Raw genomic sequence first — 26,428 nt, forward strand, 5'->3', positions numbered from 1 at the left:
TGCCACTGAAGTCAATGGCAGTTTTGCCCTTGGCTTCAAGGCCTGTTTTAACTTCCGTATTATGCCTCTGTTATTTTTCTCAGAGGTGCACATTTACTTTTTTCACACTGTTACTATTCTTTTCTGCTGTCATTATTTCTCTTTTAGAGCTAAGACAAGAGGAAGAGCTTACTTGTGGCTGGCTGACATAATATTCAGGTTTTTCTTCATTCAGGCCTAGAAGTTTAGAAGTTTGTGAATATAGCCAGCTAACCATCTGTCCACCAAAATATGTGCGCCTTCATCCAGTAGCCTAATAAAACATGTTTGAAACAGGTTAACCTCAGGGAAAATGAGTGTGCCAGCTCTTTGATTTAAATCAAGAATCAACAGTGTTTTGTCTGTATTTAAAGCTTTTGCTTTTGCCAGTTATGAGAATCACAACTTTTCTTTCCATACGTTACTATATCTCAAAGTTGGAAAAGGAAGCGTGACTCACAGTTAACATAAAGTAAGTCTCAGAAACCAGAAGGCAAAGAAAAAACCCTCCTAACTTTTATTTTTCAATGATTTGTGATTCACTGGGGTGGAGGGTGGTCTGTAGTTACGGAAAAAGAGACCCGATTTTCTTCTTATAAGCTTTAGTGGGAAGACAACACAAATATAAATTTTCTTGGCTAGACTTCAGTAGAAACTGGAATTGAAAAAAGGGAAGGATAGTGCATGTCTGTAGGGGGGAGTAGGATTTAAAGGGTAAAATCAGGAGAAGTTAAAATGATGCAGTGAATGCTATTTAGTGATTCTTTGGAGTAGTTGTACAGGCTCCTATGTGTCGGTGTATGTAAATCTTTTTAAAAGAAAAGAAACGTTCCTTTAGAACAGACCACTAACTTAGCATTTTTCTTATCAATCAGGAGTAGGGTGTAGTGAAATGTCAGTGAGTACATTTTTCTTTGCAGGTTTTTCCCATTTTAAAATCTGACATGAATTACTTTACTCCTCTATATGGCTCATATGTTGCAGAAAAATTCTAAAATGTTCAAGAGGCTACAAAAGATGCTTGGTCTCTTTTTCCCCAGAAGCAAGGCAAAATAGGTTCCTAGAGTATCACTGCACAACGGGAAGAAGGAATCAGATCTGAAACCGTGACCAAAATAGCTTTTCTATGGCCTAAAAGTACTTTAGCCCTTCAGGACTGGAAGTACATGGGTGCCCTGCTGGGAAGCTGGCTGTCGCCCTTTCCTGGTCCTGCTGGGCTGTGGTATAATAAACTTCTGACAATATGAAGCTGCTGTTTGTGCAGGACTGAGTCTTGCCAGAGCAGAACATTAGGCGAAATAGTTTCAGGGATGATGCTTTGTTAAGTCAGGAGTGTTTTGATGGCAGATCTCCTGAAATAGCTCACATCGGTTCAAACGGGAGGAGAGCTTAGCCAGGATAGAATTGCTCCAGGGGAGATGGTCTAGCATGGAGCGATCGTGCTACACAGTCAAAGATGTAACAAATTACTTTCTCTGACACTGTCTGCAGCTCCTGTGTTCCCTCACTGAGACAGACGGACGATATGACAGCAAGTCACAGCTTTCACGGTGCTCCTTTTCTCCTCCTCCAGTCTGATACCTCCCTTCCTCAAAGCAACCAGGCACCAGAGAAGGCTAACGCAAAAGAAGAAGACTTTGTCTCAGCTGTGCGTTCTTCAGCTGAGATTATCTTCGCCTTGTGCTGGGAAAACTATAGCAGCTGAGGCCATTACTGTAAATTGGGTGGACACCACTAATGCTTCATACAGCTATTGGACTTAGTCATGTTTGGGGTGTAAAGAATACGGTTGCAGGGTTTCTTGTTTTGTTTATGTTACATTACTGCGCTATTTATCAGATATGTTTAATATAATCTTTTCAATGTTTGCTATAATTTGATTTCGTTATTGCAGATGCCAGATTGAATGGGCTGGGAGCTACATTATATAACAGTCCAAACCACAGAGTAAATGATGCTAAATATCACTCCATGACTGCTGAAGAGTGTCTCAGTCAACTTAATGATAAGCTGATGGAAGTCTATGAGATAAACACATTGAGCCATGGTTTGCTTTGGCAGTGAAGCTGGTTGTTATTTTGATATAAACATTTGTTTTAAAAGTTGGTTTGGAGGAGCTGTCAGGAAAGTGACTCTAAAAATTATGTTGGATTTCATGTCTTCTGTGTTCTCAGAAACGTCCAGTTCAAATACTTTCAGTTTTCAAGACAAAAACTTTTTTTTTCTAGTTGTCTTCTCAGCAGCCTCTGCCAGGAAAATAAGATCCGAGTTATTTTTTTCCCATCCTTTTGTGAGCATAGCTATTAAAGATTCTGCAATTAGAAAAGAATAACTGTACTACTCATTCATGGAACAGTCCATCTAATCATGAGAATGTTCTTTCAAGAAGATGTTCTTAGTCCCTAAATCTTGCTCTTAATAAAGAGTTGTTTCCCAGCTTTTCTGTGTTTGTTTATTGTTTTCTGTAATTACCATTAGAATGTACTCCTTGAATTCCCTCCATGGATATGCACAGAGTAAGAGAGATCACATTTTACAAAGGAAAGAAGCCACAGTCATTACTCTCTTGCTCAGTTCATCCCATCCCATCCCTGTTCCCTGGGAGAAGTGGAAAGATCAGCATTCAGGAAACTGATCCTCTGTTCAAACCAGCTTGGACACACCTAGCAAAGCTGATCATATTGATCATAATTACTTCAGATTTCTGAAGAACTGCACCATTTTAAAGGTGTTTGAACATTTTGCATCTATTTTAATGGGAGAAGCTGTTCAGCTGGTAGAACAATTGCTGTAAAGTCTCTCTTCATTACAGGTTTTTCTAAGGGTGTGCATGAGTAGAAATGAGGTACCTCTCAGTATAGTACCAATGGAAAGTAGAAGTTAATTTGTAAATTTGTATGGGGGTGGCTTTTTGATGCTCCCTACTTTTGCTCAGTTCTGTACATGCTTGAGATCAAAACAATAAGGCTGCAGTTTACTGCAGTGTTTAGTAAGGCAGTACTATATAAATGCTTTGTATTCTCAAACTGCTTTAAAGAATTTGCCTGTTGTCAAAACAAGTCTAGAGCAAACATTTGTTATTTATGTTTAAAAATATGTAGTTGATATGTTAAATATATTTAGTAAAATATTCCTTGTTAGGACACCTATTCTGTCCTCCATGAAACAGACAGTAATCATGACAGTATCATCAACTTGCTTGACTTTCGGCAATTCTTGGACAGCTTTCTGCTTCATCTTAGAGATGAGGAATTCCTGCGCCTGCTTGGTTTGTTGGGAATGAACCTGACCTCCAGGTTAAATTACCAAGTATTCTGTCAACGGTTCCACACCCAAGAAACTAAGGAAGTACCTCCTCGGCTCGCGCCATCTCACAAGTAAGAAAGAAAACATTGTGTGGTACCTACAGTAATCTTATATGTTTACAGAAATGAATATGCTGTGTGAAAATTTATATTGGGTATAATTGAAAAAAGATAGTATTGAAATATGTCTTTATCGAGCTGAAGTTGGGTAGCTTTACCAAATTCTCAGTGATTTATGACTCCATTAAATCAGATATTGAATCCACCACCAGGTTAAAATGCCAGAACTACCCCTGGGGACTGCTTAAATCTGTAAGGTCAAACATACATACTGGTGCCTGAGTTGGAGCCTTAGAGGTGAGCTAGCCTCCAAAGTGGACAACTTTGCTGCATCTTCCAAGCATGCAGAACTGGGGATATGGTTTGGGAATCAGATGTCATTTTGGATTGAGGAGCAGCCAGGGTATTACCTGTTTGGCACAGTGTCTGTCAGTTCTGAGACTAATTTTGCTGTTTAGTGTACATTACAGTAGCCCGAAGCCTCCTGCTCCAGACATTTATGCCACCAGGGAGCTGAGAGTAGACAAGATCAGGTGAGGTGCACAGAAGCATTGAGGCACTGTGGAGTGGATGGAGGGTAGGGAGAATAGTGCTGCAACCTCCCTTCCTGCGAGAAGGGATGCTACTTGAAACGTCCGGAATTTTAAAGTTTGAGCTTAACTTTAATGATAATTGGCATTTAGCCACTAAAAAATTCATTCTAAAAACTCAGTGTGAAACTCTGTTTAACTATGCAAACACAGATAAATTCATAAAAATAATGACAAGATACAGCAGGACTGAAAAAGCTCCTGATCAGCAGCTCATCTCTGCTGCGGCAGTGAAGATGTGATATATACACATAGGCTTATTTCCCAGTTTTTATTTGTCTCTTACAGCATTACTGTTGGCTCTGATATTAGTAATATTTATCTGCTTGGTTTGTTTTCTCCTGAGTTGGACAACTGAGTGAATCAAGGACATCACTCTAAGGCAAGAAAGGAAACTGATCGTGATTGAGTCTTGCTAACAGTTGGAGTCGGAGACCGTTACTGTTGTGCTCTCATTTCTCTTTCAGTTTGGACTTAGCTAGAAACTGAAACATTTCGAATTTAGCTCCAGAATTTCCTCATTTCAAATACTATTACTGTTTCAGAAGTCCAGCAAAGAAAATATAGTGATTGAAAGCCTTAAGAGCACTTGTGTTTTCCCAGCTAAGTTTTTAGACCATTTTTGTTGGTCGATTGTTTAGGCTTATGCAATCTTCTCTCAAGCAGTGGGAGTGGGGAAAACTCAGAAGGTTCCCAGGCACCTAAAACAGATTAATGTGGCATTCATGTTTCTAAATCCAAACGGAGCCCTCAGCAAAGGCTGTCAAGGCCCAGAGCCCCAGGAGCTCAGAAGTGGCAGAGTTGACTGTGTTGCAGTTCTCCAGGACTTAAGCTCTGGTGCGCACATACCACGGGTGGTACAGAACTCAGTGGGTAGGTCAGATGTAGTGACCACATCTCACCTGGTCTGCAGACCCAGTATTCCTCTCCCTCTTGTCTGAGAATCTTGGTCCAGGGAGCGTATTCCTGGAGTGCGGCTGAACCAGGCTCTGAAGCCGTATCTCTGCAGCATTTCCTCACAAAGCAGTAGCCGGAGAAGAAGCAGGTGCTAGGACGCAGCATGAGGTGGGCAGCTGTGTGTTAAGAGAAATGACCAGCCCCTCCTCGGTTTTCTAACTGGAAGTGCTTAGAAAAGGTAAAGAGAACTGGGCACCAAAAGAAGACCGCTCTTCTCAGGTGCAGGAAGGTGCACTACTTCAAAGAATGGTGAGACATAAGATCCCCTCGATTCTCGGGTACGTGTGTCCTTGCATGGCACATGGATTTAGTCAGCTTTCTGTGTAGTGCTACAGCTATGCTGGATCCTAATCCGAGGCGCCCATATTCCTCTGCATGCTTGGATTCAACCAGGCCCCCAAAAGTTAGGCACTTGTGGCTGAATTTGCAAATGTGGGTCTTACTCGCCAGACTTACTAGCCATGCCTTGGCGACTTACAAAGACAGTTTTGATCTACGTTATTGTTGTAAATCAAGGATAATCTTCCTGGAGTCGCTCCAGGATGTAATTGTTTCTGAGATAATTAACATTTCCTTCTATGCGTATAAATGATCCATGTTGGCTCTTGAGTTTGAGGGAGAATTGAACAACATTGATTTGAAAATAAATAGGGAATTACAAAATTTAAAACATCTTCGCTAACCTGCAGCTAGGGAAATAAGGCAGTATTTAAAGAATTACGTTTACACAGATGTGAAGTAACAGTCTTTAATGGGTATCTTAGAAACTAGGAAACAAAACCACCACTACCATGAAGAACAATAAAAAGGAAGGAAACTTGTGGAGATTAAAGATCCCAGTAATGTAAAACATAGCTATTCGTTATTCTATTTTTTTTCTTTGCTGAGAAAAAACCCAGATGATAACGGATGCAGAGCTAGCTTGTGATCACGCTCATTACTACCTTGTTATCAAAGCAAGAACCAGATGGCATGACCTAGCAAGGGTAAGAAGAATGTTTTCTTTAAATAAATAAGCAGCACTAATAGATTTCAGAACATTATGCAATGTTGATCTTCTGATTCCATAAATATTCAGAGACCCTTGCAAAATAGCTCATTAATGATAAAAACTTACTATGTGATTAAAAAATCAACAGTTTGAATAATATTCAGTTTTTGTAACATTGATTATGTAGTAGGTGCTATTAAAGTTATTTCTAAAACTTTCTTCGTATTTTACTATTGTTGGTTTTATTTAATGGTTCTGTTGTAAGAGTAGTAACGAGCTTCATCTGAGGCCTGTTTGACTATGTGCTGTACAAACACACACCTACTCCTGTGCTGACACCCAGTGTTGCCCAACACAGTGACGCGTTGACTGCGATGCTTACGCCATCCAAAGAGACTCTCACAAAACTGTCTTATAAAAATTATTGCCACCTTTTTATCTTAACTTGTTGAATAGTTGCAATATTTGGACAACACCATAACACAAAGAAAAATGAATATAATATTTTCATTAAATGTTTGCGTAAATCAGACAATAGTACTGCTAGTCTCAGTTTGCAAGGTGAATAGTAAAAAAACCCAACAAACCCAACCAACCGACCAAAACACAAAGCAGAATCAAATTCATATTGGGTATAGAACAATTTGGGGAGCAAATCTGAGGGTCTGCCATTTTCCAGTGCCTTCATCTTCCACTGGCAAGCTTCAGCAGTGGGCATACCCACAGCTGCAGGCACACATCTCTTGCTCATATCTCCTGTGTTTGCCATCAGTAAGAAACTTTCCACACAGAGTGCATCATCATCTAAACACCTGTAATGTCAATCCTGATTCAACCTTTTGAGAGTTGCACATCCATAGTGGAAAGTAGGAAACAGCAAAAATCAAATTAAAAAAACATTAAAAGGTGAAATTCAGATGTGCATGTTTTTCTGTTTCTTTCTCAATTCCCATTATTCATTAAGCTTATAGAGAGATCAAATATTTTGTCAAACTTGTTGATTCCTGTTAGTGATGATTTCTTTCACATTCCAGAATTTTCAGGAATTTGACAGTGAAGGAAATGGCATTAAACAGCCAAGGGACTTGAAGAAAGTCTTGTTCAGATTTGGCATTCCAATCACCCTGGAAGAATTTAAGCAGCTTTGGGCAAGGTATGACAACTCTAAATGATTAGCTTTTGCAATAATATATCTTTTATAGGATTACAGAACCTTTGGTAGTGCAGAAAATGACAGTAGATTACACTGCACAAGAAATCTTTTATTTTGTTACGATTGTGACCTCAGATCATGACGCTGTGTTAGAGGTGGCTACATCTTATTATACGAAGTTCAAGAATGCAGTTAGGTCCATCAGTTTCCAATGAATTCAAAGATAGGACTTTCTCTTGGCTTCAGTATTACCTACCGATCCCTTTAATTTAACATGCATTTTCTTCTTGGACAGCAGGCACCTTAGGTCACTGGTTAAATTAACTTGGTTTTCATCAGTTTTGTTCGTACACACAAACGCCTACCTCAATTTGTGATGGGTGAAAGTCAGTTCCAGGTGTCTCAGGTCAGGTGGGAACTGCAGACAAAGCTTCCACCGAAAAGGTCCGTGGACAGTCCGCATCGCATACCCATCTGAAGGCAGTGCTACCAGCGTCTCCTTTTCAGAGCACTAAATTTACTTGCAATATTTTCTACCCAAATAAAAGTGACTCAGTCAAAAGAAAAATGCTACATACCAAATAGATAACAAAAGAAAGTAAGGTAATTTCATGCTGCGTAAAGATGGCAAATAATATCATGAAATGTTTTTGTAGACAAGTAATTTGTTGTGAAGTGGGGGAAAATACTTGTCTGCCTTCAACGAAGGCTGTGCTATAAACTGTGTTTGAAATGGCATAGATGTCAGCTGTATGTGACATTAGATAAAAAGCTACCTTCATTACAGGTCTATTTAAAAAAATAATCACTCTGTCTAACATATAGAACCTGAGTGTATTGCATTTTGGTTTGAAACTGCATTAACTATATAGATTTTTCTTAGCACTGATTCATCTCTGACTTATTTTCTACTCCATTAGATTTTACTTTCCATTCTTATTCCTTATGGATGCCATGGCACATTGAAGAGTATCCTTTTCATGCAGTTATCTGCTGCACAACTTCACTCCCATCAGCCACTCCTTTTATAGAATAGCTAAAATCTCTTACGTGCTTGATATGACTGTAACTTGAATAAAGGAATTAGAGTGAAGCTGAGGCTAAATTAGGAATTACCATGCACCGGAGCACTAGCAGGGGGAGAAACTGCAGGGGAAAAAGCCTACGGAAGGTTTTATACCTAAGAAAATATGAAAAGTGTTTATGAAGCTAAATCTATGTTTCTGAAGGATGACTACAATGCTGAGCATCTCAGACTTGTGTGACCAGTTTGAGACACTTGAGACTGGAATTTTAGGAGCCCAGCTCTCTGCATCTCAAGCCAGACACTAAAAGGCAGCAGTACGGAGAGCTGGAGAATACTCCTGACAATTTGGTCCTCAGGGTAGTATTTGCAGAATCGACTCTGTGATTACAATGCATAAGCCCTGTCTTTCGAGTCTCATATAAAATCACTCATTCTCAGTGTGGTGTGACACCTCTGTAAGGAAGGGAAGTCAGTGAGATTTAAGCTGTTAAGTCACTTAAGGACATCTGTAATGCCTTTCTATGAGGAACACATGAATATTTAAAAAGAGCATTTCTTTTTCAAGGTATGATGCAGATGGAAAAGGATATCTTACTCACCAAGAATTTTTACAGAAACCGGGGATAGAGTTTGCACCCGCTGACACAGGGCTCAGCAGACACATGATGGAAGACATCTATGCACATTTGCAAGCACATTATAATAATCAACAAAAGAAGCATTCAAAGCTGGAAGAGCAGCTGAAGCTCTGCATGTGAGAGAAATTAAAAAGCAGATCAAGTAAGTTAGTTATGAGCTTAGCATATAACTTTCTAGGTTTGTGTTTAGTTTGTTAAGATGACACTGTGTACAATACAAATGTAATTTAAAAAAAAAAAAAGACTCTGAAAAGGAGTCTCAGAAGGTACTGAACCAAGCTTATCCATAGTGTTATTCCCTTGATTTGCTGGAGATAAGCCTACCTCAGTGTGCACTGTGAGACTTTTTTTACAGATACTCTCCATGGCTTATATTACTTATTTTACAGATTTATGGCAGCATCTATACTGACAAATCAGAATGTCCAGAAACATTCCCAGACTCAGTCATCTATGCTGCTAGACTGCCAAAACAGTCCTCGTCATGCTTTGGCCTGTGTCAGCTAACATTTTCTCTGATCAGTCCCAGCACCGTTTGGGAGCAAGAATGCTCCAAGGACCATTCCTAACAGGTAGTTTGCAGGCAGCTGCTCCCTTTCGGTGGCTGAGAAGGTTCACTAGCAGAGATGTGCCAGCTGCCCTCTGTGCCTGGAGCACTCCCTGGCCTTTTTATTGGTATCATCTCAGCTCGTGGTTCCAGCTCTAACACTACTATCAGCTCACATTGAGGGAGAAGAGCAAGTGCAGTTTTGTCACCCTGTGGGTCTCTTCTCAGACTGTTTCAGGCAACGTAGACTTAGACCTACCTGATTATGCTCAACAGGGGCTTTTCTTGCAGCTGGACTGAGGGGCCGTGTAGGATACAGTGGTCCCATATCCTACCCTGGCCCTCGGATGAGGGCCAAGTAGCAAACACGGTTGGTTTCACATCCCTCTAGCAGCTAGTTAAATTGTTAGTAAGTGGCTTTGTAGACGCAGCAAAAAACAGCCTTGACAAAGATGGACCTTGGCTCCATATGACAGAAATAAGCATCTTGTCTTCAAGCAAGAGGAGTCTCTGCCTCAGAGAAAATCAACACTCACAGAGTTAATAGGTCATTGCTCCTGAGAAGAGCATTTGACAAACAAATGCGAAAATGATATCCTACTCGGAGTGGAGACTAATGATCCGTGCTTGCCCTAGTGAGTCAGCAGTGATTAGCCTGCTGCTGCTATAGGGTTCCTGCACCTGCCAGCAGATTGAGGCAGCGGGAGAATCCTCTGCCCCAGTACAATGCTGTTAAAACTTTATATTTCCAGGTTGTGGATAGACACCACCTGGATGCTTATCATGTTTTCTGCTTGTGCTTTCATTCTTCTCCTGAACTGTTTGTTTGTTTGTTTGTTTGTTTAGGAGTATAAACCCTCAGGAGCAAAAAACTTGTAAAAATATACCCCCAAGAGCAGAGATTTGCTTTCTTTTGTGCTTGGAAAGTGTCTGGAAGTTGTAGGAACTAATAAATTATTATTGATAAGAATGATAATTCCCCATGACGTTGTTGGTAAAGGTGATACACTCATAAACAAAGAAGAGCAGCCTTGTCTTGCAGATAAAGAGGCAGCTTGGGAAATCATTAGACAAAAAAAAAAAAAAAAAAACAAAAACAACCCAAAAAACAAAAACACAGAGCGAAGCTTGTAAGCTAAGGCTTTTGCCTTTTCACCCTGCTTTTTTTTAGATTCTGTTTTTCAGTATCCCAAATAAGCTGAAGGAATCAAGGGCAAAATTGTCCTTTCTTTTCAGCATCACAACTCTCCCACCTGCATTGCAGCTTTCTGGCATAAACTGCACTTATGACACCCAAAGGTATCAACAAGCATTCCACCTGTAAAAAATTGCAAAATATACAGCAGAGATGGTTAGGCAGCTGCTGTGTTGTAGGCATTGCTTACTGCTGTATTTGTAACTGTCTGATGTGAAACTTTGGCCCTAACTCTTTCATACTGGGCTCTTCTACTCCATTTGTTGTACCAGCCAGTTGTCTCTAGTCTTAGACTTGGATGAAGAGTTATTTTGGTCAGGGACCTTCTATTTCTTTCCTGTTAGTGCAATGCCAAATGCAAGGCAGCCCTGTCTCCAATGCTATAAATAAGAAGCAGCTCTGCAAGTAGGGAAGATGCTGTGCTGCAAGCAGAAATTATGCAGTGTGGCTCAAAGATGCAAATACTCATCCTGAAGCAGCTGGAGAGTAATGAAATCAATGGGGAAGACATGCCGGGTAAAAATAAAATAGTCATGATGTGACATGCTGGCAGGTCCATATCATTTAGAATTATTTACTTTTGAGAACCTACCACAACAACAACTATGTCTAGAACTATGTATACGGCAACTATACACACAAATACATACAGATAAGTGCACAGCGATTGCTTCACCATAATTTGGAGGAAAACAGAAAGTGGCAGCTGGGTCAAGTGTAACTGGATTCAGTTATCTGCTAGCAACTGGAGCCAGATGTTTCTGGTTGAGGTGGAGCAGCCTTCTAATAGATGGATGTGGAATATTCTGCCCCCTGCACTGGGTCTGTCTCATCCTGGGAAATGATGGAGTTTGGTTTAAGCCTGCAGATGGGACTTTTAATATCCCTTTCAAAAATTATGTTCTAATTATTTGTTAGATTCTGCCTTCTCTTGAGAGATATCTATCTATCTATCTATCTAGGACATCCAGTTCTGTTCTCAATCTTTTGAAATTTCTGGCATCTGCAGCTTTGTCTGGGAATGAGTTCACAACTTAATCGCTCGTGGTCTGCAAATGTCTTGTTATTGATTATTGCCACCTTTCAGTTCCGCTGAATGTTCCCTTTTTGTCTCCCACACTTCCTCACCCACCTCCTGGCTGGTGGGAGCGGTCCCGTGGCAGCAGTTCCTCCCTGGTTTTCTCTCTCGGAAAGCTGGAAGTGCAAGAGTTGAACCCAGGCCTCTGAACTCCTCAGATTTCACGTAAGGCCCTGGAAAGCCACAAATGACTCTTAAGCCGGAGTCGTTGCCAGACGGATGGAATCCATCGGCGCGGTGGCTGTGCGGGCAGTGACCGGGTCGAATGCCAGCCTTCCGCTGCAGGAGGTGCGGGACGCCCGGGTGAGCACCGTGCCCTCCTGCTGTAAAGGTCGGTGTAAGGAGAGCTGCTCGTGGTTGGGAAAACGGATGCAGTGGCTGCAAAACTTAACCACGGTGATCCGCGCGGGTCTCAGCCCCCGCTTCGTTCTCAATGAGTTGGAAAACCGATGCCTTTCCCCTGTCAAATTTGGACTGGGAGGAGGTATGCCTGAGGTGTGCATTTGCTGGTTATAGGACCCACTTCAGCACCGCTCCCCCTTCTGCAGTCTCGCTTGAGCCCTCTCGTTTCCATTTGCACAGTGGCTGCATCCAGCCTGTGTCCTTCCTTCTGGCTTTCTGCAAGGGCTGCGAACCTCACCCTAACAGCTTTGGAGCACTTCCAGTGCCCTGTGATTACACACTGTGAGGCAGACAAAAGCTCTGGACATCTTAACAATTCAAAACGTACTGCTGTGCACTTTTTTTTTCCCCGTTCTGCTTTTGTTGTAACTCACAGGAACAAATCACCCAAATTAGAAACAGACGTTGAACAGTGGCTCTCCAGCTCTTCAAGAAAAATACAAAACATTTGCAAGAAAATATTATTTTTTGGCATTGTAGCTCGATCTATGGTTTTAATCCTCATTTTCTCCACACACATATTTACTGCTGTGAGTGGAATAATTATGGCTTGGAAATCTTTTATCAGTTCAAAAATGTTGAATGCCTCAATTTTCCAAAAATATGAATCTCAAAAACTGTTTTGATTTTACTTCAGCCTTTACTTTCTTTGGGAAGTTTTAAGTAGAAGATGATAGTGGCGACGAAGAGTGGCACTGAAAGTAACACACAGTTGAAAAGGGTTCCAGAATTTTTCTGCAGTGAGGGTACCACATGGACCATACCACACCTTCAAAGCAAACCCTTGCAAGATGGAAGGAGCAGTGCTAAATAGTCTTCTGGGGCTGGAGATCAGTCTCTCACTGAAATCACAAACTGCCCTGAGGGTGGTCAGCTGGTTTTGGCTTTTAGGCTGCTGTACCCTGCTTCCGAGGGGTGACTCTCTTGGTCTCTTGCTGGGCCTCAGCACCAATCCTCCTCCACCATCGCCCCTTTGCAATCGCTGTAACGCCGTGGTGTTTAAGCTGTGGCACGTTACAGTAACTCAGAAAAAAAGCAAACCCTCTGTCAGGAGATTTTATATTTGTGTCTCTGCTGGAAAGTCTGTAGGCTTCTGAACATAATAAAAGTTAAAACTCAGAGATGTAATTAGCAGATGTTGGATCTCTAGGGTCTCATATCTAAGAGGAGGTTGAACGAGTCTAAGCTGGTTAATCAGTAATTAGATACATGGAGATTCAAGACAGTAAAGCCACCTTGAGTGCAATGCAAGTGCACTCTGACTGATGTGCACCCTCTGCAGCGTACTTCTATGCTCTTTCCAATGTGAGTCTTGCTTTGAGTGTAAACCAAGTACCACATGGTAGCAGGAGCAGACTGTGAAAAAGAGGAAGGAATTAACCAGAAAAAAGAGATTTGAAAGTGAGAAAAGGTGATAGCTCTTTAGGGGCTTTTAGAGACTCTAAAACACACTGACAATATTGCCGTTCCCTTGAAAAGATTCACATCATGCTTTGAAACCTATATACAGTGGCTAGATTAATCATAAGGAACCTACAACTATTTTCTGGAATATTATAGGAGTAGGAGCTATCAAAGTTTTTAATGGCATGAAACCAAGCCAGGGTGAAAGGGCAATCCATGCAGCTACGGAAAGTAAGTTGAAGGAATATTGCACTCCCAAAGAAACTTGAACTTTTGAAAGACACACGTTTCTTCAAGAATGCAGAAGGAAGAATCCTTTGAAGAATTTTTGGCTGATCTTAAAAAAATGGATCAGTCAAGCAGCTATGATGTTTTCAGAGATTCCATTTTAAGGGATCAGATAGCAATTGGCATCTAAGATCCAAAGATACAGAAAGATCCCAGGAAGGTAGGATTAAAAAAAAAAAAAAAAAAAAAAGAGAGAGAAAAATCTGTTTAATCGAACTAGGACAGTCATAAGGGACAGTATGGAAATATTAGAAGGGGAGCAGGACATGCTGTCTGTCAGGAAAGGAAACTAGGAGAGTTTTGAAGACACTCTTCAGAGCTACCTGCAAGAAGTAACCAAAGTGAAATATATGAAAATTCACAGATTCATATTATGTCCAGGAGTTTAGAAATGCTGCAGCAGCTATAAGAAATACAGTTATTTTGTGAGACCTTGGAATTGGAAAAGCAGAAGCAAAAGAGAATACCCTCCATATCCCCAGATCTATGTGATGGTGCACAGACCAACTATACAACAAAATACACATAGACATTCTGTGCAAAAGCTACACAAGGGGCTGCAGACTAAGCATAAACACCTCTAAATTCAAAACTGGCGCTCAGTCAATGCGTACCTCCAAGCACACTGTAAAAAATCTGGCTCAGGAATCTGAAGCCATATGAAGAAAGACCATTGAAACTGAGGGTGTCTACCGAGAATCTAATTCCTTCTAAAGGATTGTATGAACTAAAATTGAAAAGTGAAGATAAACATAGCAGTTTAAGTTTATAGGCAGAAAGAGATAATATTCGGTCTAAAATATGCCTAGCCCTGGGCTTGGTTAAAGCAGTGAGTCTGATGATGGAACCATAAACACATGAGATCAGTACCCAGAAATCTTTAGTGTCAGAGATAAAGTAGACACAGAATATAGAGCTGTATTTTCACAGCAATGTGCGCTGCTAGGAACATTCCTTTGGTTGTGAGAGAGAAGCTTGTAAAGGAGCTAGATTATGTAGGAGTAATGGTGGGAAGTTTAAAAATGGAAGAACCAATTAGCAACAGCTAGATCAAAAGACAAGTCGCTGAGATTGTTCTTACATCCAACAGGGCTAAGTATATGTTTGAGGACAGACACTGTCCTACAAAGGATGTTTTCAGGTGTCGTGGTTTAATCCCAGCCAGCAGCTAAGCACCGCGCAGCTGCTCACGCCGTCCCGCCCCTCCTCAGTGGGGTGGGGGAGAGAATCAGGGAAAAAAAGTAAAACTCGTGGATTGACATAAGAACAGTTTAATAGAACAGAAAGGAAGAAAATAATAATAGTAACAATAATAAAATTACAATAATAATAAAAGAATTGGAATATACAAAATAAGTGATGCACAATGCACTTGCTCACCACTCACCGACTGATGCCCAGTTAGTTCCCAAGCAGCAATCCCCACTCCCAGGTGAACTCCCCCCAGTTTATATACTGGCCATGACGTCCCATGGTATGGAATACCCCTTTGGCCAGTTTGGGTCAGCTGTCCTGGCTGTGTCCCCTCCCAACTTCTTGTGCCCCTCCAGGTTTCTTGCTGGCTAGGCATGAGAAGCTGAAATACCCTTGACTTAGTCTAAACACCACTTAGCAACAACTGAAAACATCAGTGTGTTATCAACATTCTTCTCATACTGAACCCAAAACATAACACTATACCAGCTACTAGAAAGAAAATTAACTCTATCCCAGCCAAAAGCAGGGCATCAGGTAAAAGAAGGACTGCATATGTTTTTACAGATATTAATAAATTTTTACAAAAATTACAAATTCAGATTCTTCTGCTGGATCCAAGCAAACTTCCTTGCATGACAGGAGTTTAACAAACACCCTGCATTTTTAGACCACTGTACAGGAGATTCTGCTTTCAAAGACTTCCTTTAGGCTTAAAGTCTATTCTTGAGTTTTCACAGGCAAGTGTAGGAAAAGCCATTCACTTGAAGCAACTGTGGCTACTTAAATAGATACTGAAGATGTCAAGTAGAGAGAAAACCAGTAGGGAATGTGAAAAAAGTATCGAAGAGGGCCTCAGAAGTAGGATTAGATAGAAATGCAAATGTAAGGGCAGAGAAATAACATAAAAGACTAACTGTCACCAAGATAAAACAGAGTCATTACAAATATGCCATCCACAAAGATAACAAGGGTGTCCAGAGGCCTGTTAGCACGTGAATGTTACATGAGCGCTCGTATCACACAGGCAATCTGTGCAAGTAGCTTTTGAGATACTACACAAAATGGACATACTGGGCTGTAAATCTGGGAAGAGAATTCCCAAATTAAAGGCATTAATAAAGACAACTCCTGGCCTTACATATATTGGCACTAGAAGACAGACAAAGTCTTTAAAAGGTGGCTTACAGGAAGTATTGTTAAAAAAATAATCAATGGAAATGTGTGGCCTGTGTTTCTAGGGCACTTGTCAACACCACAATTCGAGGCACAGACCGAGGGAGCAGAGCTCTGGCTCTGCCCTCTGATTGTAAGAAAAGTTACATATTTGTTTATTGATCTGTTATGGTCAGCACCAAGACAAACCACTTTGTAGGCAAAAGAAAGACCAGCTTCCAGAATATAAAAATAGTGTGACTTTTAGGTTGTCTTCTTTTTTCAAGGTGAAACCATTCAATTTGACAACAAAGTTTAAGTTGGAGAAATAATTACTGATTAAAGACGTACTTTCTAGAACATTCAAGGCATCTTGAAATCTCTCTTGAAAACAACAGAGAATGACATAACACCTAGAAATACAGTTTTAAAAAGTATTATTCTATTCCAGAAGAAAGTGGGCTAGGTTTGGGAAGGCTGTACAGAAGATGATGCAATGCAGAAAGTCATGAAGGTTACCACCTGTGGGGTAGCAAGGCCATTGCATACCAAGCCCACATAACTAATCGGATCCGAGTGTTCTGTGTTTGGCAGCACCCGCTTCAGAGGTAACAGCATAGCGGTGTCAATGTGTTATGACCTAACGTGCCTCACAAAGTACGGGACGCTCACAAGGCTGCTGAAAAATGTGAAAGAAAAGACCATATGTTGATACATCTGAACCTGTTGGAAGTACCTGACTCGGGCATTAGCCTGAAAATGCATTTGGATTGAATTTAACGTCAGAACTTGTTACGGCATACATTGATGCTCTATTTATTTGGGTATGAAGTCCCAGAAATTTTGTCTAGCAACAGTGCCCTGTTCAGCAGCTCAGACCTGAAATGATTTGTAAGGAATGAAGGATATCCAGATATCCCGAGTACAATGGTGAGCTGAGCTAAAAATGTTAAAAGACGGTTCGAGCAAGCTGTGAAGCTGAGAAGTGATCCGTACTTTCACTGAACTTGAGAGAAATGTCATTGAAAAATCGTTTCTTGCCAGCTGAAACTTGGTTAGGCAGAGAGTCACGGTACTCCCAATTTAGTCCCTGTAACAGTGGATCGCACAATGGGTCTGAAGCATATAGTAAATTGCTAACAACCCATGTAAGTCATATCATAATTCACATTTTTGTAACGTAGGTGATGCTGTTTGCATACACAATGGTGTTTCCTGGACCCTGAGGGCTGTGGCGAAATTACTCTTTGTTCATATGAAGTGCAAACTCCAAAAGGACAGATTCTTAGGAGAAACAATTGGCAAGGAAAAGGTATTGTTCTCGTAAAGACTGTACTGAACTTACAGCTTCTTGAAAACAAACGGAAAACCAAGGATTCTGCAATGCTGTGTGAGGAAAGACTGGAGCTGAGACCAGACACCTCTGACGGAATCCATGAGAGTTTGTGGAGCCCTGAAAAGGCTGACTGAGTGTTGCTAAACAGCATATGAATTTAGCATGTCCCGAGTCAGCCTTGTAACAACTGATTGCACGGTATTCATACCAAGGGGAAGACGTAAGGCTGGGGTGCTGGCTCGTTGACGGTGGCTTAGCAAGGAGCAGAGCGACCTGGTCGGAGCCGTTAGGTCCACGGACAGGCTTGGTGCGAGGCTAGGGCGTGAATCGTGCCTGACTGTGTGGGTTACACTCTTCAACTGCGCTATCGCTGTAATAAGCCTTTTACACTAGAAATCCTGACTCTCAGGAACCCGGCCTCCACACCCTGTACACTGGGGCTGTCAGAAAGAGCAAACCCAAAGCAAATGGAGTGCAGCTGCAGGTGTTAGCCCAGACCCAAACTTGTCGGCTTTGCCGTAAGGGTAGCATCTTGTAAGTGCTGAATATATGTAGATAATTTATGTATACTTGGTAATCTACATCAAGGCATAATTCACAACTATTTTAACTTACATTAATCTTAAGCCTCTTTGCTAGTTGAAGACATGCGGTAATGAGAGATGTTTGTGCCTGCCTTGTCCTCTTGAGCCAAATTGTGGAGAGGCTTTGGTTGAATCAAGAGGCAGAGGCACATTGCTTGAGTTTCCAAAGTTTGATCAAGAGGTCCCTGATGTCAGTGAAAGGTAAGTGACAACATAAAGTGGGAGGAAGAGTCAAGATTCTGAGGCCTGAATTCAGTCATGTGTAAGAAATGATAAATATCTCAGGTTTTAAGGTGCTGATCTGAAGTCCACATAAGTCAGCAGAGCTCTGAACTTCTTCCCATAGGCATGGATCAGGCCCTGCGCTACTCCAGGTTTTGGTCAAGTCTATCTGGTTTTGTTGAAATAGTTGTTCTTACCATGTCAAAGTTTCAGGAGCCTCAAATTGCAGAAAGTATGCTGCCAAACCTTTATCATTTTAATGGCTGTATTAAACATTTTGTAACTCTGATCAGGACAGACTTTAAAAGAAAGAACTATGTTTTGTATCTGCAATTCTGAACGGGGAGAGTAGCCAGTTAATCACCCAAGTAGCATTTCTTTACAATGGGAGGCTTGAGCTGTGCAATTCCATGTGCAAATTAAATGGGGGAGGGATGTTGGATTTGAGGTTTATTTGTGAACAACTTGGCAGTCTTTGAATAAATTATATGACCTTACCACACACAAATAAGCTCAAAATCTTTCTCTGCCCCTCCACCCCTATTTTGTATATTTGTTTGTATCCTTTTTATCTGATTTAACAAAGGAGCTAAAATAAACATCTGGTCTCTTTCAGGGATAAATTTAGGGATTACTTCCAAGATTTCAATAAGGCCTTTCATAAAGCGGGTAAAAATAGAGATGGCTATGTAACAGTATGTGACCTGCACAGGATACTACAAGAACTCAACTAGTACCTTAATCACGATCAGTTCAGCAGTCCTCTAAACAGGTTTGTATGATTATCTCCTACGGACCTCTTTGGTCACACCCAGAAAAGCCCATAAGCTTCTACTTCGTGTGAGGCATATAAAAAGCTCTGTTAAAACTAATGGAGATACTCACATGCTTAAAACTGTATATGTGTGAAAAACCTTTTTAGGTAAGGTATTGATTCTGCAGGTAATGAGAGTGAAATGGCCTCTTACATAAAAAAAAGTATGCTTTGAGTATGTGTATTTGTTTGCTAGTTTGTTTTATTTATTTAATTTCAATTTAATAGAGCAAGCATGTGAAACAGATCCTGTTCAAAATAGAAACGGAATTAAATCAGGTTATAAAATAGCAATGATTTTCAGATGATCCAACGTTGCTGCTGTGCAAAACTATGCTTTTAATTCTCTGTGTTGATATGAGTAAGACGAAAAATCTCTTTTGTAGAGGCTGAAGAACACAAGGACCTGCTCCAATATTAGGTACTGTGGTTCTCTGCCACAAACAGTCCCCCGAAGGTCATATGCCTGTCAGCACTGCATTTTGTTTTCCAGAGCCTGCCAGACCAGACTCTTTTTTTGAAATAAAATTAACAAAGTCTTTTCACAGTTCACCTTTAATTGGGTGATCAACTTTTTATGAATTGAAACCTTAATACGAATCTGCTGCTTGTTTCTTTCTCAAAGACCTCTTGATGATAAACACCTCCATTGATTGTAATTTTGTGCAGATTATTCCGTTCTTGATCCAAAATAGTCTTTTCTAAATAATACAGAGTAGATTAGCATATGCATTTAGTTTTATTACTAAAATTTTAATGCCCACTTGGCAATTTATTTCTCCGCTGAAATGGTGTTGATTATTTCCTTTTCCACATACTGTCTCCAATATTGGAGCCAGCTTGACATGGGTAGTATGTGGGAGTGCTGTGCAGCTGCAAGATGCAAAATCAGGGCTCTTGAATATTTTTTTTTCTTACTAGCAGATATGGGGTCTATAGTTAATTTCTTTTCCAGCCTGTTTTATAAAGCTTCCTCTTTGTTTTACTGGCTCTCCCCATTAATTAGACATTCTTGTAACTGGATATTCTGGTGATTGGTAGCTGAGGAATTGGTCCCCAGTGATTTACTGTGGAAACAGATGATAAAAGTACGTTACAGTAATTCAGTTTTAAACAAGAAAATCAGGGTTGTGTAGTGGGGCCATCTCCTCTGTCAAGTCTTGGCTCTCTAGGACTTGCCTTGACCATAATTCTAACAAAAAAGCTGAATGCAAGACTAAAAAAAAGTCCAGCCTTTCCCCTGCAGCATAGGAATTGTCTACCTAATACATATATGTAAAGAATCTATGGTTCTGATAATTGGCTATAAATTTATTAAAGTCTATTAAAAACCTCCCCGTAGATGAAAACTCTAAGGTCAGTCAGTCTGAAATAATTCCATGGGAGCCAATAGATCTGTATCAAAATCACCTAATGTATATTGTAGCCTGGAGACTCTCTCATTGTCTTTCTGTGGTAGGAAATACCACAAACTGACTGCACTGGCTTTATATTGGGTAAGTGAGAGCGGAGCAAGCCTCTACTCCTGTATCCCTTGTGGTGATGAACTCTACAGGCTCATTAGACAGGTTTGAAGTCTTTGTTTAAAATATACCAGCTGTCTTTTCATTAAGTGGTCACAAGTCACAGGACATTGGAGGAAAATAGCTTTTCATGGAATGGTTAGTGCTATTCATCTTGTCTTAATCTTTCATGGTAAATAACTTTTATAGTCACATGTTTTCTGCATATGTGAAGCTTGCCTTAATTCCAGTCTTTTTACGGTAAAATATCTTTGAATAAAAATTAATTTAGTTTGGTAACAAAGTCCTCTGCAAAAAAAATTCCCAAATCATATGCAAGAGCTCATCTTTCCCCATGCTGATATTTGATGCAAAAATATATTCACTCTTGTTACCTGGAGCTATCTGTAGTCAGCTCTGTAACCCACTGAATTTCCGATGTGACAGAACATGAAATTCCCCAGTGTCTGTGATCTAGCAGATGTTTCAGCTGACAGACGGAAATTCGGCACCTTGCGAGCGCAGCCTGCAGAGCCCACGGGCTGGGCACGAGCCATCCGAAGGGAAACCCTCACCGGACACAGCGTGCCACGAGTCGACGGCACGGACCAGCCCTCCGTGCGGCTCAGCGGACACTCCGGAGGAGGAAGGGCCAGTGCCTGCCACAGCGAGGCCGAGTCCTGCCAGGAACGGGTAAAATAATTCTCTAGTGGCCTGACGAGCTGTGCAAAGTGAAGTGCAGGTTGAGGGGGAATGTAAGCCTTTCTATCACAAACATACGGAGAAGCACTGTGGGGAACCTGGTTTGGTTTCCTCCCACGCGGTAGAGAAATCGTGAGTGAGCACAGACCTGTGCTGGTACATCCATGAAGCGTATCACCGAGCGGTACCGGACCTCCTAGCTCATATCTGGTAACGGCTGACCAGGCTGTCCGTGGTTCTGCTTCTTTTTCTCAGATTTGTAATGATTGCGACATATGGGGAGGCTTAAGCAGCCCTTCAGCATCTGTGAGTCAAAGGTATTTTTGTAAAGCAGAAAGTCGAGGGAACGTACCAGCACCTAGCACAATGAACGTCTACTAGTGGACAGAGTCTGTTAGACTGTGTTTACGCTGTGGCGTGAAACGGAGATTCAAGGACAAGGCTGGGAGACTACGTGTCCTCCGGCCACATCGGGGATGGTAAACTCAGCAGTAGATTGTGATCAAAATACTGTGCTGTGTTTAAAAAGCACAAAGTTAATGCTGATGGACTGGGAGGTTGTACACTTGGGCCCAGGCTAAAGCAGGTCTCTTGAGCATCTGGAGGTTGGCCTAGATCTGTATCTGAGAGTATGGTCGCATTTAAATGACAGGATTGGTGGCTTAGTCCTGAGAAAGAGCTTGGGCTGGAACTAAAAGGATTTATACACTGACAGCACAAGCATATCCTGAAGTGCTGCTGCCATACAGATCATACATCGTAATAATTAATCAGTACAGACAACAGTGAGATAATTATTTAAAATCATTGATATCTCCTTCTGTGTTTTTCCCTTAGCTTAGGAATCAGCATTCATGACAGCAAGCTCTCCTATTTCGATTTCCTGAGAGCAATTGATGATGGCAGAGCATCTAAATACCAACAGAGACAAAAGCAGGCTGCACCACCTGCAAGCTTTGCAGCGCTCAGCTTAGAACAGACCCTAATTAAGATAAAAGAAATAGTTGCATCATCTTAACGATTTGTTGTACAAGGTAAGTTTCATATGGTCACCGCATCTTATTTAATGTCTATTTTTTAATGCCTGGCTGGGGACCAACCCAAAGGCTTCAAAACTTTTCTGCTATTAATTGAGTGCTACCAACAACCTTAGCCTATGTAGAAATAGTGTCTTCTGACAACAGCAGACTTCTTAATTGATTGTATTCTGGTAACTCCACAAAACAAGCATATCAAAACAAGCCTAGAGGTTTTCTGAATGTAAGGATTGGAAAGGAAAAAGCACATAGCAAATTATCAGGACCTTCCCCTCTTCCCCAAACCCCTTCTCCTCCTCCAGTTGTCTGTAAATTGTGTCCCAAGCGTGTAAATATCACACGTCTTTGAAATAGCTCTGTTGAGTTTCCTAAGCTGAGTCTTATAATAAGTAGATATAATGTGCTACTGCAGGCAGGCATTATGGTTTTATCAGATGAAAGGATCATGTAGCAACTGAGGATAAAGACATATGATCAGATGTGAGCACATTATAGTGGCTGCAGAAGTTAGCACCTGTCAGCTGGGGCTCTGCAAGTATCTGCATTTATGCTCTTGGCCACTTCTGATTCTGACACAGACAGATAAGGTGCATTAGCTGTCGAGCAGCAAGCTTCCTGGTTTCCCACCTGTAAAATGAGAACAATAAAAATAACCACTTCTCTATAGAATTTTGAAAGCCCTGAATGAAAAAATGCTGTATATTAAGTAGTCTTAGACTGTTGTGTCGGAGCCTACTGAAATGCAGCAGCCTCTAGAGTAAATAATTCTTGATGCCACAGTAAGATTATTTTCAAGCATGGGAAAGAATAATCAAAAAGACCTTGAAGGAAACATTGCTATCACAAAGAACTGTAGAGCCATCTCACCTGCACCTGCAGTTTCAGGTCCAGTTTAAGCTCATGGCTTTAGAGGCAGGCTTCTGCCTGCAAAGGTGGTCTTGCTACCCCTGTGGCCACCGCAATGTGGTCCTCCCACCCGCCTTGTGCGAAAACCAGTGCTTGCCTTCCTGCCCCATGACCCGGGTCAGGGAACTTCAACCCGACAAAAGCCTGACCAGTTGCGTGTCACCACGGCAGAGCTGCTGCCCACGCAAGGGAGGGGAAGGGAAGAGGACAGCGGCTGGGGAGACGATGCGGGTAGAAATTCCCTGTCATCAACAGCTGCATTTCTGAAATCTCGATCTGTGGACTCTGTCCTGCAGTTAAAAATAACACAGGCTTCCAACAAAGACGTCACTAGTAATGTCACTGGTACCAGCACCCCAAAAAAGAAATAGCATGGGTGATGATGTTTCTTTACAGAAATGTCTTTTCACACTCTTTGGAGACTCCTGTGACATGTAAACTTACTGGGGCTGCGTTGCCATTTTTGGCCGGATAGACTAACTATTGAACAAGATACCGAAATATTTATATAATCACTTTACATTTTTCATAGTAAGGGGGGGGAAATCCTTCCTGTGCTCTGCATTACTGAAATAAGAAATAGATAATGGCAATAGCACAGGTTAGTGTTCATTAAGTTTTAATAGAAGACAATATCTGTCCTCTCATCCCTGGGTGTCTTGGGAATGGAGAAGGTCACAGTTTTGTCTGCCGAGGGTATGATTTGAAAATGACTTTTGGCATGAACAAATTGTCCATTTAGTCTTTTAGGATACCATTTGGTGGTTAATATAACTTCAGGGACCAAGGGATTTTCTCCATGGAGAACCAGACTTTGTCCACCATGCTATGGAAAAGCAGAACTATTTCTCATTTTCCTTACAAGAGAAAATAAGGAAGTTCTCAATTTTCTTCTGAGCTATTTTTTGAGTAATACTTGCTGCCATCTATGTGATGGGGGACTCTAATGACATAAGCTTATAACAAAATATTTTGTTAGAAAGAAGCAGATCTGAAAGCACAGTTCCTAAAGTCCAACTAGTTGGAAAAAAAAAAAAAATCACATCCCATCCACAACATTTCTACAACTGAATACAGACCTTGGAGGTTTCATAACAAATAGTTTAAGAGCTCAGGTGGGTCCTCTCTGTTAGTATAGTAATTTCCCATTCATTTTCACCACTTGGTAGAATGCATACTATATACTCAATGCTTTGTTTTTCCCATAAGACTTTCAGTATGTAAGCAAAGATCAAACTTTCATATTAAGAAGTTACAGAATCCTCTTTTGTGTTCAAAGGATCCCTTTCCAATATCCTTTGGATATGGTAGCATTTGTTTTGCCAGTATGGCATGGTTCACGTACATTAAATATGCATTTTTAAGTCCATCATTTAGAACCGTTCTAATGGTAAAACAAAAATTGCTGTATTACACCAATGTGCTATCGTGTTAGCAGACAAATAGGACTTTAACCTGAAGTTTTGAAAGGTGTAATATTCATTCACATTTATGGAATCAGCAATCTATATGTGCAGCACCATAAATAAGGGGCAGAATAAAACAAGGGGGCACAGTAAGTTAGTAGCAGCCAGGCAGAATGAGAGTGGGTGTGACCCACAACATTTCTAGACCTTGCCATTCATTTGAGCTACTCTCTTCAATGCTTCCTGCTGCAGCTGTGCTAAACCTAATCTGTTTCCCCTGGGAAACCTTTGGAAAACTCCCACGAAGAATAGGCTAGGCATTTTGTGCAAAGGAGGATGAGAAGAGAGCAAGTAAGCCTTCAAGATGAGCTGAAGCTAATGAGGATGAAGGACTATCAAGTCCTTTACAGAGTAGGAAACAAACTTGCCCCACCAGGGACAATAATTGGGGGATTGGGGGCAAAAGGCAAATTAAATATGCTCAGGTGAGTTTAATTAAAAATATTTTAATTTAGGTTATTTAAGGCAGCCCTCAAATATTTTTGTTTGTTTCCTCTCTTGTCTTAACCACTACCTTTTCTGGAATGTTTGAATACTTGATATAATGCCTTTTTGCTTTTACTGCAGGTTGTTGTTTATTTCTATATTTATATTTACATATGGCACAGAAATACAGGCTATTTTGGGCTTATTTCAACAAATGCATCTCATTTTTAAAAGAAAGGAAATCTTCAAACTAAGTAAGGTTCTGAGAAATGTGTTTTGTTTCTTCATTTGTAAAATACGTGCAAGTAAAAGGCATATGGGTCTCAGGTATTTCCATGTGAACTGCTAAATGGTTGCTGAAACAGACTTCTCTTTTGGAATGTCTAGGTTCGCTTAAATAATTTCTATTCTTGCTTTTCAGGCATTTTCTCTATTTGGTAAAGAAGACACTGGAGTAATTAAAGCACTGGAATTTCGGCAAGTACTTGACCATTTCTGCTTTAAATTATCAGTCAAGCGGTTCAGACACCTTCTCAAGAACCTTAATCTTTGTGAGGACTTCACAGTAGGCTGGAAAGCTTTCCTGAAAAACATAAACCACCTCATAGTGGTAAGAAGAGCTACCAAGCTATAATATATTTCTTTAAAAGGTACGATCTGATGTGTTAGAAGTGACTGACTAACTACGCATGCAAAATTTACGTATATTTCTGTAGATTCCTGTTGAATTCCATGACGCCCTTATCTCTTTACAAACTGCTCTAAGAAGTTAAGTCTTACATTCATGTAGATTTAGGTCTCTGCATGTAGCAAGCTGAAAAGGTGACCGCGGATGCAGCCAGATTGCCCCAACTGGACAATGTAGGATGTGGGATATCCAAATATGCTCAGTGATCCCTGACCTGCTGGGATGGACTGGCAGGGGCTGGGCAGAAAAGTGAGTGGAACGGGAAGCCCACCAGGTTCTTGGTGCTAAACAATAATAGCAGCGTAGATGTAGCAGGAAGGTCAAATGCAGAGGTTAGTCAAGTGCAGAGAAAATCTTGACTGCAGTCATGGATAGAGTCTTCTGATGCTCTGAATATGCCTGTTGCAACAATTCAAATTAAACTAGAGTTGCTGTCTCTCTGTGGCAGAGGTTTGTGTCCATATTGCCTCATTTGGGGTCGTTCACTTGGTGCAGACTGTAGGAAAAGATCCTTTGGTTCATAATCACACCCTTTTATCAGCGCAGCAATCCTTACTATGTTTGTAAATAACAGGAGTATTATGAAAAGGTGTAAGTAAAAGAAGTGTCTGACCTATTTTAATTTCAGAGTCCTTCCTTTCCCTCTAGCTTCTCCCTTCTTAGTCTGCCTTACCCAGCGGGAAGCAGGTGTAAGTAGATCTGAGGGTGCAGGAGTCCAAACGACATTACCATACAGCTCATTC

The 26,428-nt window shown here is 40.9% G+C and overlaps 1 protein-coding gene across 1 annotated transcript in view; it reads left to right on the forward strand.

The window, feature by feature from the left end:
- The window catches only part of EFCAB6 (EF-hand calcium binding domain 6), a 113,289-nt gene that overhangs the window by 66,343 nt on the left and 20,518 nt on the right, over positions 1-26,428 (forward strand). The window contains 10 exon segments of the mRNA XM_030041432.1: positions 1,510-1,590; positions 1,894-2,037; positions 3,160-3,327; positions 5,830-5,916; positions 6,956-7,074; positions 8,667-8,855; positions 18,761-18,916; positions 22,000-22,177; positions 22,179-22,196; positions 25,419-25,607. Of these exon segments, the coding sequence (XP_029897292.1) occupies positions 1,510-1,590; positions 1,894-2,037; positions 3,160-3,327; positions 5,830-5,916; positions 6,956-7,074; positions 8,667-8,855; positions 18,761-18,916; positions 22,000-22,177; positions 22,179-22,196; positions 25,419-25,607 (1,329 nt within the window).

This window comes from Aquila chrysaetos, chromosome 17 (genome assembly GCF_900496995.4).
Source record: "Aquila chrysaetos chrysaetos chromosome 17, bAquChr1.4, whole genome shotgun sequence".
Classification (NCBI taxonomy): domain Eukaryota; kingdom Metazoa; phylum Chordata; class Aves; order Accipitriformes; family Accipitridae; genus Aquila; species Aquila chrysaetos.